Source organism: Arachis duranensis, chromosome 5 (genome assembly GCF_000817695.3).
Source record: "Arachis duranensis cultivar V14167 chromosome 5, aradu.V14167.gnm2.J7QH, whole genome shotgun sequence".
Taxonomy (NCBI): domain Eukaryota; kingdom Viridiplantae; phylum Streptophyta; class Magnoliopsida; order Fabales; family Fabaceae; genus Arachis; species Arachis duranensis.
Genome location: NC_029776.3, coordinates 105,661,142 through 105,674,354, shown reverse-complemented (window position 1 = coordinate 105,674,354; position 13,213 = coordinate 105,661,142). Strand labels below are relative to the sequence as shown.

The 13,213-nt window shown below is 24.3% G+C and overlaps 1 protein-coding gene and 1 pseudogene across 1 annotated transcript; one reads left to right on the top strand and one right to left on the bottom strand.

Annotated features, from left to right (window-relative positions):
• The first annotated feature begins 7,956 nt into the window (after positions 1-7,956).
• LOC110281630 (uncharacterized) lies at positions 7,957-8,499 on the top strand. Its single transcript, XM_021144030.1, has one exon. The coding sequence runs from the start codon at positions 7,957-7,959 to the stop codon at positions 8,497-8,499; it is 543 nt and encodes a 180-aa protein (XP_020999689.1).
• A 3,765-nt stretch (positions 8,500-12,264) lies between these two features.
• LOC127748293 (uncharacterized) lies at positions 12,265-12,471 on the bottom strand (annotated as a pseudogene).
• Positions 12,472-13,213: the final 742 nt, after the last annotated feature.

Sequence of the window (13,213 nt, the reverse complement as noted above, 5' to 3'; positions counted from 1 at the left end):
TCTTAAAAATATATAATCAATATAAGTAATATAAATTTCTTTTAATGCTTGTAGTGGATATACATTAAATTCTTATATTATTATAATATAAATATACAAATTTAGTGGAACAAGCCATGCAATGAGTCAACGACACACTATCAATTTGACAAAACACAAACTTATTATTATAAAATTAATTAGAGAGAGATGTATATGTTTCTTAAGCTAGAGAAAACCAAAACTACTTTTTGAATATTTATAAAATGAAAATAATTATTGGGGCTGAAACATCACTAAGAAACTATTCCAATAATGTGTCATTCGGCACCAATATGCAACTTGCAAGGGAGCAGAAAGAAAAATAATGGAGATTGATGAAAAAGTTTGCACCAACTTGCACAAATTTAATATAATATTAAACTATTATATTACGTGTACACTAAAATTACCTATTAAAATTAATCACTAATATAAAATATATACTAAAATATAAATATATGTTAAAAATAAATTAAATCACACATATATTTATACATAAATATATTGATGACTAATTTTAGTGATTAATTTTGATGTATAAATAATATTTTTAAATATTAAAACAAAGCCAGTCGGCAGTTTGTGAGTGGATCAATCTGGCTTATTTTGTTCTCTTCTCTTTTCTCTCTCTCTCTGCCAATTAGGTATGTTAGGTTTTACACCCTGTTTGTCGGTTCTACTTTAGTCTATTCTTTCTTCTGCTGCATCTTTTATTTAACCATGACATATTATTGAAACCACAGTATTGGAAAGATAAAAAAATAGTTAAAATTTATTTTATTTATTATTTATTAATTATTTTTAAAATTAATAAATATTAAATAAAATAAGTTTTAGTTGTTTTTGATTAATTTTTTTACTGTTAAATATTTTTGTTATTAAAATTGTAGAGAGTTGGTAACACTATTTATTTGAAATTAGTGATTTCTCCATGAATCATGTAAAAAATTTTATTGTGAATTGTTATATAGTTTTACATATTTAATAATTTATAATATTATTTTTATATGAAAATATTTTTATTGAAGTCATGACTTTTAAAATTTTGAATCCATAAGGCTTTGTTTGGATAGAAGAAAGAAAATGGAAGGAAAGAAAATGAGAGGAAAGAAAATGAGTGGAAAGAAAATAGAAAGAAAAGTAGAGTTATTTGTATGTTGTTTGGTTTAAGAGAAAATGGATGGAAAGAAAATAGAGAGAAAATTTTCTTTTGTTTGGATAAAAACTAAATTTATATTGATAATTATTAATAATAATATAACTATGGACAATATTGTAAATATACAAAAATAATCTTTCTCTTCTAGTTTTCTTGCTTGTTATGGATGGAAAATTTTTTTGGTGGGACCCACAAAAATTTTTTCCTTCCTTTCCATTTTCTTTGGCATCCAAACAAAGGAAAATAACATTTTCCATTCATTTTCCTTCCATCCTTTTTCTTTTCTCTTATTTTCCTTTGAAACAAACATAGTGTAAGTATCTAATATAAGTATATAACTATTTAGATTAATTTAGAATTTAAGGTTTTTGTGGGAAAAAGAAAAGAATTTAAGGTTTGGAATTTGTATATAAGTTTACCTTTTTTATTAATTTAAGGAATTTTGTGATATAATATTTTACAAAAACTAAGTATAAATTTAATTTTTATTGACCTCTAAAAAAATAATTTTAGTGTTAAACAAAATTAAAAACATTTAATTATACAAGCTTAATAAAGGCTAATTAAACTTTTGAATCACATCATTTCATGACAAATTCACTTTCACTCCAATCCGATTTGCAAATAATAGAGACAAGACTATTATGCACTATGTATGCTTTTATAAAAATTTTACGAAAATTTTCGACTCTTTTTTAAAATATCCATGTTCTGGTAATTTTAATTATTAATTTTAATTAATATATTATATATTTTTTATAATTAAAATTAATGACTAAAATAATTAGAATATTGGTATTTTAGAAATATCTAAAATTTTTTCTAAAATTTTATATATAAAATTTAAAATTTTTTTATACTTTATACATTATTATATTGTCAAATATGTATGTGTAGTATTAAAAATTTATTATCAGCCCTTATTCTACCCTTCCTTGTATCAAATATGTTGTTTGATCTATTTGTGTATGTGGTTGTTGCAATCTATATCACTTAACAATATTAAAATATAGTACTTTTAGCGTTTTATCTCTTCTATTATTCATCCAAGATCAACTTACTTATAGTATTATTTATTCGAAGGAATTAATGATATAGTATTCTAAAATAATTATTTCTACACATGGCAATGCAAAAATAATCATTAGTTCCATATATATAAAAAAGACAAAGAAAGAAACATATTATAATAAATTAATAAGTATATGAATGTATTATGAGTCATCAAATAATTAATATATATAATAAGTAGCCAGCACGGCAGCACTAAACAACAATTGAATACTAATTAGGGTAATGTTAATTAGACCAAAAAAATTAACCAAAAATTATTTTATTTAATATTTTGTAATTATTATAATAATTAATAAATATTAAATGAGATAAATTCTAATTATTTATGGTTAGTAATTTATGATTTGTTTGAAATGAAAGATAAATAAAATAATATAATTGCAATTAAACATTTGTTTTTGTTGTTGTTGTTTAGCAATGAGGAAGTGATCATAAATAATTAATTATTTGAAAATGAAGGACAAGGGTGAAGAAAGTGGGACAGTGGTCTTCCAAATAATTCTTTGATGCAGCCATGTCCTACACAAATTGAAACAAAGCATTCCCATCCACTAATAATGTTTAGTATAAAACTGCTTTGCTTTGCTTTTCTAACATGCATATCTACCACAAGACATTCTTTTTTTTTTCACACTATTAATCATTTATTTTGTAGTTAATTTAATTATTCGACATAAGTACATAGCATGGTGAAAACTCACATGCGTAGATATCTTCATATGAAATTTATAATAAAAAATCGTTAAATTATATTTAGTCAAACTATCAAATCATCTAACAATTTTTAAATATCAATTTTATATAAAAATAATTGTATATAAATTTTTACCCCATGGTATATAGCGGCACTTTTCTTTTTGTGTGTTTAGCGACCGTTTTGATGCTGCTAAACCGTTTTACTACATGTCACTCCCCTTCTTTTCCTTTTTTTTCCCTCCATGGTACAATATTTACTTTAAAGTGGTTATTCATGTTAAAATACTTTTCATATGAAAATGATAACAAATAAATGAACCACTATACCATATGTATTTGATTTTTTTTTTACATTTAAAAGATGTTATCGAAACATATTAAAATATTATCTATTTATATTAGTAATGTTTTAATAAATATTATGATAATATAATTTAATCAAATATATTAAACTATTTAACGATTTATTTTCAGTTATCATTTTTATATGGACAGCCACTTACTTTAATTTGATGGTTCACTTTAAATTTAGGTGAGCAAGAAAGGGTTTGGTGATATGAAAATAAAGAGTTCCGAAAAAAATTTATGTCTCTCTCACACACATTAAAAATGTCATAGAAATGAGATTATTCAAAAAATAAATAAATAAATAATATTTTTTTTCAATTGATCTTACGAAATTAGCTAAGACACTTATTAATGTATGGTATTGGTATGTAAAAGGTTATTATTTAAAAAAATAAAAAAGATTAATTATTAAGTAGTTTTAAATACAGCCTTCAATGATGAGAAAAAAATTTAATCTTTTTTTATGGGAATAACCTTAATTAACAATATACCCTCTAGAAAATTAAAATTCTGATCCCAATAATCATTTATAAAAAAATTAAAAAATATTTAAGATTTTTTAGAACATATTTATTTAATGTGTGCTATAAAAATATTTAGTATCACTTATTTTCATTTATAATATGTAAAATTTATATAAAAAGTCGAAACAATGATTATATCGATGCTTAAATTTTAGGGAACACATTAAATATGTATTAGTAATGTTAATATACAAGTATTTAAATTTAAGGAACTACTCACATAAAACGCTTAAAATATTTTTTTAAGATATTTTTTTTAATAATTAAAATTTAACTTATATAATCGATCAAACTGTGTTATTTTTGTCAAAATTAGATGAAATAAATCAGTTTGACCGAAAAATCGGTAAACTAAATCTTGAACCAATTTAAATTAATATTTTTTATAAAAATAGTTATAATATTCTTATTATAAAAAATGACTTAAAATATTTTTATTATATATTTTAAAAACTCTAAATCCTAATGTTTCTCTTCTCTCTATGCCATTATTGAATTAGAATTTAGAATTTTTTAAATTAATATACATAATAAGAATATTTTAGTCATTTTTTATAATAAGAGTATTATAACTATTTTCTATAAAAAAAATATTAATTTAAATTGATTCAAGATTTGATTTATCAATTTTTCAGTTAAATTAGTTTGTTGGATCTAATTTTGACAAAAATAACACAATTTGATCGATTATATAAATTAAATTTTAATTATTAAAAAATATTTTAAAAAAATACGTTTTAAAAGTCTTTATGTGAGTGGCTCCCTTTAATTTATTATTAGTACCCTTTATTTTTTAGTCTACACCCACTAAAAATAGTTGGTTCCAAAAATAAATAAGACTATCAATCAATTTAGATATAAAAGCTAAGTGAAATCTACCACTTTAATTGTATGTGTATATGGATGGAGGATTTTGTTGGGTCCATAGTGTAAAGGTGTTTAAATGTATGTGGTTGTGCCTTTTAGACTTCCTCAAATATGAAAGAGAAGCCAGTTGAAGAGAAAGTTCTTAGAATTGTGAGCAGTGAGGGCTCTTATCAAAGTTATAAAAAACAAAAAAGGGAGGGCATGCAATGATTTAAAAAATTAAAAAATGGACAAGACATGCAATAATAGACTAAATTTTTTCTATGGAGGTGAAATAAGTGATATATTGATTAAATATTTAATTTTTGATATTTTTTAAAATTGTGAAAGGTACACAAATTAAAAGGTTCGATTTTTTATACTTCAAATTTTTTATTATGTTTAAAATAGAAATTACACTATCCGATTTTAGAAATTAATAAGCCTAATTTTTGTATCTCAGAAATTGGATAATCTGTTTTATGTATCTTTTAAAAATTGAATCTTTTAATTTTTTTATTCTAAATTAAACGGTGTCACATTTAAAATTAATACCTTAATAATCTATAAACAAAAAAATACCATTATCAACATAATATAAAAAAAATATAAAATGTGCAATAATACTCAGCTTGAATCTTTTCTTATGTGGAGTTTTTTTCTTTTTCTTTTTTCACTTTCCTATCATTCTTAGCTTCTAGGGAAATAAACCCTAAAAGAAAAATCTATAGATTATTCCTCTGGTATATCCATGCCATCTTCCTTTTTTCCTTAGGGTACCCTTTTTCCAACTCAGCATCACATGCTTTGGCTCACAATCTTTTTCTTACATTTTGATTTGTGGATTACACGCAATGCCACTATTATTTTTCATACTAATAAACACTACTTTACAATGGAAAACTCACATCACTCCAAAAGCTTCTTTCACAAAAAGGTATAAATAAACAAACTCAAAAAGTAGTAACAAGAAGGTAGTATTAGTGGTGTTTTGGTCAATAGCCAAAAATCCATTGAGAGGAGCTTTATCTTTGACCCTTAATTAACATGGGACATTCTTAAGATTTTGTTCTTGTGTTCATTTTATTCTCTTTTATTTTTTTAATTATTAGTTACCAGTATATTTGAAATGTTTCTAAACCCTGTTACTTTGACTTTAATGAGAGATTAATTATTCATCATATATTATGATAAAACACTTTCATTATTACTTTTTTTTTGTTTAATTACTCTGTTAGTCGTTATAATTTCGCAAAATTTTTAATTAGGTTCCTGTATTTTTTTTCTTTTAATTGAGTCGTTGCACTAATTTCTTTTTAATTAGATTTCTACACTTTTTTTTCTTTTATTTAGATTTCTGTACTAATTTTTTTTAGTTGGGTCTCTATAAAATTAAACTAATTATTACTAAAAGAGACCTAATTAAAAAGAAATAATACAAAAATCCAATTAAAAAAAAATATAGGAATCTAATTAAAAATTTTATAAAATTAAAAAAACTAATAAAATAAGTAAACCTATTTTTTTTCAAGAAAATGACCCAAATAATGAAAAATAATAAGTCCAAGTCACTTGGACCAATATATAAAGTTGGAGTTGTTTTACCTTTTAATATTAAAATAATATTACGAAACTTTAGCCTCAATTATATATAATAATGCTATCTTTCCTCAGATCAATTAAATAAATTTAAGGACTAAAAGTAATTATCTTGAAATATGGAAATGCTAAATAATAAACAAACTTATTCAAAGTTAGTCGTCCGATGTCAGTTTTCTTTTTAAAAATATTTAGTAACTTTAATTTCTCTTCCTCTTATTAAATCTATTTCTTTCTAATGAAGTTTGTGTATTATGTATATATATTAACCTTCAAGAAGCCAGAAAAGCTAATACTGTTCATAATCTTTCGGAACTTTGAAAAGCTTATTGAGAACAAAATAAATAAAAAGTTATAACTTAAGAAAAATAAAATACTATATATTATCAATTTCTAATTCCACTTTTGAGTCATTTTCATCATAATCATGCTTGGGTCAAATCCATTTTAATTAGTGGTTTGAATAGTGACATTAAATTTATCCCGCGTGAGTAGTAAGAGCAAGAGACCATAGTACCAATATAAGAAAAAAATATTAATCACACTTTTGGTACGTTATTAGAATCTTAACATACAGTGGCGGATCCACGGGGGACCTAAGATGGCCATGGTCCCCCCCAAATTTTTTTAAAAAAAATAGTAAATAGTAATAATTAATAATATTAAATTTTTTTATATATAATATTAAAAAAAATATAACTTACAAAATTTTATAAATTAAAAAAACTAAAAACTGCATTATGTATTAGATATTTGAATTATTGTTGCTCTTGTTAACAAATAGCCCATTCTAATAATTAATAAAAATGATTCTATTATACTAGCCCAAGCCCATACTATTAATTAAAGTAACCCTAGTACATTTTTCAAATATTTGTTTCAAACTATCATAGGCATAGCGCCACTTTTCTCTCTCTTTTAGTGATTCCCAAACTTTTGGTCTTCTACTCTTCTCATTCTAATTTTCTTTCCATACCAAAACAAGACATATGAAGAAAAACCATTGAAGAGAAGTGAACAACAAAATATTAACCATTGAATGCACAACAAAGATTCAAAGAGGTATATTTCAATTTTTTTTAAGTTAATGACAATGTCAAGTATTATTTACATTATTTATTTAAAATAATTAATTTATTTATTTTTATAATGGACAGTGTTCAAAGATTGAAGTGAGGACAAAACTCAATAGAATTATTTTTTTGTGAGACTTGGAACAAAAAATAATCAGGTAAATCAATAACTTTATTTTTGGTTATTATATATTTGTGTTTCTAAAATTATTTGTTATTGCTCAATAGGTTTAATATTTTTTTTTAAGAAAATAATATATATGCAATTATTTTTGTTTTTTTTTTTTGTTAGATAGTTCAAGTTAAGTTAAAAATGTCAAAGATGAAAACAATTCACTCATTTTTCAAGAGAAAAGAGAGAATATATGATGAACAAAATTCAGCTTCAGATTCTTTGAGTAATGTTCAAAATATTATTGAACAACCTGTGACACAACTTGTTGAGCAAGATATTCAACCCCCTGCTTCCAAAATAGCAAGGACTGAAATAGATCAAGTTAATATTGATACATTGATGCGTGATCCCGGAAAGCGTCCGCAAATTTGGAATTATCCTATCAATCAACAAGATGAAATCCGTAGAGCATACATAAAGTTTGGACCATATCAATTTATTATGGATGAGTACCCTCTTTCTGGTCTAGAAAGTCATCCTCGTCGTTTCAAAGCTCATTGGTTTAAGAGTTTTTCTTGGCTAGAATATTCGCCAGAAGTGGATGCTGCATTTTGTCTTCCATGCTATTTATTTTCTAGAAAATCAAGTCCATTCACATCAGGAGGATTTCGCAATTGGAAAAAAGTGAATAATGGAAAGGATTGTGCATTTTTATCTCATGTGGGTAAATCTCTTAATTCTCCTCATAATATTGCTGTTAAGTCTTGTAAAGATTTGCTTAATCAATTATGTCACATTGACAAAGTATTGGCTAAGCAAAGCTCACAACAAGTTTTAAGCAATAGATTGCGTCTTAAAGCCTCTATTGATACTGTCAAATGGTTAACGTTTCAAGCTTGTGCTTTTAGGGGACATGACGAGAGTCATGAGTCTCAGAATCGAGGAAATTTTCTTGAAATGTTAAAATTATTAGCTTCTTACAATAAAGAAGTGGATGCAGTTGTTTTGGATAATGCTCCTCAAAATGCAATATACACATTTTAGAGATTGTATGATTGTATATATTGAAAAGGAAATTGCTTCAAAATTCACTTCAGAGATGATAATTGATGATTTTAGTTCCATGAAGCATCGTCGAGCAAGTTTAAAAATATCAAAATCTTAAAGTATGTAGTTGAACATTGACTTTTATATAATATAATTACTTTTTTGATATATATGCTACAAATCATATTTTGTTAATTTTTTGTTATATTTTATATTTAATTGGCCCCCCTCTTATGAAATTTCTGGTTCCGCCACTGTTAACATACATACGCATGCACATATATATATGCGAAACTTTCACTAACATTTTCATACATATAATCATCATTCATATATTTTATTAACATTGATGGTATAGAAAGAAAATTCGATGCACAAATATCCTACATTAATATAGAATTTGAGAAAGAGTCACACTTAGCTTAAAAAATATAATGTATACAATTTAATTTGATAATTATATCTAACTAGTTCTTTTCATAACTTGAATTCGTGACTTTCAATAAAAAATTATAAAATTTAAGTTAAAAAGTTTTATTCAACATCTAATTTCATGCATAAAATGTAAAGATAAATTTCTCGTTGTTACATGTATAATTTTTAGGATAATTTACATAAATAAATTATTTGTCTTTTAAATTTACGTAATTGTATTATTTTCAATATAAAGACGCAAATACATTATTTCATATATCTATAGAAATAATAGCGATTTACGTAAATACATAATCCACTATAGCTAGCCACGGATTACATGCAAATAGGAGAATATAGAAACTGCTAGAGGTTGACACGATTTTTGTTTATTGATGCTTGACTAGTGATTTATATGTATAGAAACACGTGTGTAAATTGTTGGAGGTTATAGCAGTTTACGTTGAACAAAATATTTGCTGTTTCTGTATCATTTTGGTGTCAACTTATACGTTATGATTTTTTCATATCTTGTCTTTGTATACATGGACATGCGGAGTAGTCTTAACAATATCGAATTTTGATAATAATCTCATATGGTGTTTTATTTGTATTTCTTGCTTGTGAACTAGAATTTTTGCTTTATTTTGTTTGGTTAGGAAGAATGCATGGCTTTGATTTAGTTTAGTATGTATCGGAATGTGATTTTAGAAAATCTCTTATATATTTAGATGTTATTTTATTAGCTCAACTTATTTTGTTTTGTTGAATTTTTTAATTTAATTACGTGTTTGTGATTGAATAACTTAACTAAAGATAAAAAAGGAATTTATAGACATTTTTGCCAAAAATACTACCCACAGTTTTTTTCACAAAATGTCTAATGAATTTGCTTCTAACAAAATAGTAGAGTATGTGTTTACGTAAACCAGTACTGCCAATAGCTATTTCTAAAGATATATGAAACAATATATTTGCGTCTTCATATTGGAAAACAATGCAATTGCGTCAATTTAAAGAGCAAACAATTTATTTATATAAATTGTCCTATTTTTTATATAATTTATTTTTTAAATATTCTTTTTATTAATCACGCATACTTCTTTGTATAAAATATATTTTTGAATAAGATGAAAATAAAATATCCAAAAAAATACACAAAGATTTTATCTATTTTTTTTATATGATATATAGTCTTTAATATGGTTACTAACAAAACCTTAGTCTAGTCTACTCTCTATGTCTAGCTTTTTATATTATTTATTATTTATTAATTGGTGTCTTGCCTTTTGTCATTTCATTTCCTTCCTTTTGACTCAAAAAATGACTCGGATACACGAATATTTCCCACATGTTGAATGCATCAAAATAAAGTCACTACTATGCATTATATATGTGCTTTATTTATTCCTTTTTTTTTTTTTTTGCTGCATGCTCCTTTACTCATTGGCTAAGCAAAACTTTCTTAGTCAAAAGAGAAGCTGATGGAAAGTTGGAAGAATACATAAAGAGGACGAAATGACTGAAAAAACATTAAAGAAAAAAATAGAGGAAATTAAAGTATATATTATATTATATATAAATTTTTAAAAATTGAATATATATGGAACAGTTTTGGTTGCTTATATGTGAGCCAATAATCTTACTTAAATGTACTTTGCATATTCTAAAAGTGATCGGTTGCTCAAAAGTGTCGACATGATGATCAAGACACTTCCCATGAAACTCTTATCATTGCAACTTGTAATTTATTTTACCAATGATAATTAAGATTCTGCTGTTCTAATTTTTATATGAAAATTCAAGGCTCCATAATTAATTTTTGGACTTTGTTACAAAAGATGTTAAATAAGATTTCTCAAATAGTAGATTATTAAGATTTCAATATTGTATCAAGGCTTTAATTTCTCCACTCCCACACATTCAAAATTATTTATATTGGTCGATAATTAATTATGAAAAAAGGTTCGACCGTCAGTAAAATTTATTATTTTTTAATAATATTTTTAATTATTAGTTCATATTAATAAATATTGTTGGTCAAAAATAATAAAATCTGTTGATTTTTTAATATCTATCTTTTATTAATTTTTATTGTCTTTTCATGTTTATTCTTAAAAGTTGCGCTTCTAATTTTATTTCAAGAAAAATATTAATATTAGCATCCAACCACACACAATTTTCATTTTCTTAGTACCAAATAATGAATCTCTTTAAGAAATATTTCATCCAAATATACTATTTTCAAAATTTTGACACACTATTATTTGACACCAACATTAATTATTATTTAAAATTTGGATTTTAAATATCACATGTTTATAGCCCATGAATAATTGAAGTTAACATTGACTAATTGGGATCTCTTAAAGAATGGGTTAGGTTAAACATGGATTTCTTCCTTCATTCTCTTTTTATTTTTCTTCTTGTTTTTAAATGATTTTTAATATTATTTTATTTATTATTAGTCACTTAATCAATAAAATATCATTAATCAAAGAAATAATAATGTTTTGTCAAAAGCAAAACTTCTAAAATTTTAAAAACATCATAATTTTCTATAAATTACATATTAGCCAAACGTCCATGATTAAATTCTTCTTCCATAAAAAAAGTTGTCTTATAAGTTATTCATTTTTCAAAAATATAATATCTATAATACTTAAAAAGTTTGAAATATCATTTATTTCTTAAACAATGTTTAAAGTAAATAAAACGAGGGAATATAATATTATAAAAAGTTTACAGTATCATTTATTTCTATTTAATCTCAGGCTCAATTTTTTGATATTGTAATAAGATGTCATATATTTCATTATTTTCGTACAAGTGAGTTTTACACTGCTATAAGATAATATTTATTTTTTTCAAAAAAATTGACGTTTTGTATGTGTCTAATATTTTTTAATATTTTTAAAAAAATGGTGCCAACGAGTTTTGATTAATTTTTTATTTTTAAATTTTGTAACACATATTTTAATTTTGGTGAGTTCTACCCAATTCCCTCTATTTCAACATGTAAATTATCCTTTGTAAGGTGACATGCTTTAATTGGATGCTTAGTTTTAGTTTGAGTTAATTTAACTCAATAAGAGTTAATATGTTAACTAAAGTAGGATAATTTTGTAATTAAATATTTTTATAAGAGGGATAAATATATAATTTCTATAAACATTAAAAAATAAAGTTATATTTTTATTATTGTGTAGAAATTCAATTTACCCTGATCCCATTTTTCTCTGAAATTGAAAGAAAAAATCAACTCATTGGGTGTTCCATATTTTGATGAACCAGGAAATAAGTATTTAGAGAAAATAACTAATTAAATGGCTAAGGAAAAAAGATTTGAGCCTGTCAGAACACCGTGAGACCATCTCGACCACAAGGTTGTAGCGCGAACGATCCTCTACCGTTCAGATGGCATGCGCTTTGGAACAATTAATCACACTACCTCATGGTCATAGTTCATCCGCCAGACTTTGGTTCCTGTCTTCTTAGAACTCAAGGATACAGATGTACGAGCCTATAGAACAGATCCTGTTCAAGTAAGGTCGTGTTCTGTGTTTTGTGTTCTTTGTGTTTAGTTATAAAAACTGCTTTTGTTTTGTGAACCTAGTTCAGGTAAGACTAAATTTACGTTTGCAAAATTCAGAAAATTTTAAAATTTAAAAACGTGAAATTGATTATGATGGCTTTTTATGATGATAGTGTAGAAGAAGACGAAAAAAAAGATGAAAATAATGATGATGATGATGATAATGATAGTGATGGTGATGATAATATGGAATTTCTGGATGGCATTGAAATTAAATTTGGAGGTATTTAATTATATAATCATCCACTTTGGGCTATAATTTAATTACTAATAATTTAACCATAGTTAACATAGCAACCAATTAAAAGATGATATGTCACAGAAGGTAAATTACATGTTATTATAAAAAGGGTAGGCTAAAATTTACCTTTAATACAAGACGTCTGTTTTAGAGTTAACGTCGATGACATTTTTCTTTTGTTAGTAGTCACTTCTTATAACAATGTTAAACACGGTTTTTTTAATCCTTTTAGTGAGATCACCGCTACAAGCTCAATATTAACAAAAAGTTTTAATCTCATGCTTAGGAACAAAGTTTTGGAGAATATAATTTTCTTTTTATATATTATGAGGTAGTATTTGAAAGAGAGATAAAAATTGAGAAATTGAGATTGAAGCACAGATGTTAAAATAAATTTTAATATTATATTTAATATAAAATAAAAGATAAAAATTAAAATAAAAATAAAAATTTATTTTAGG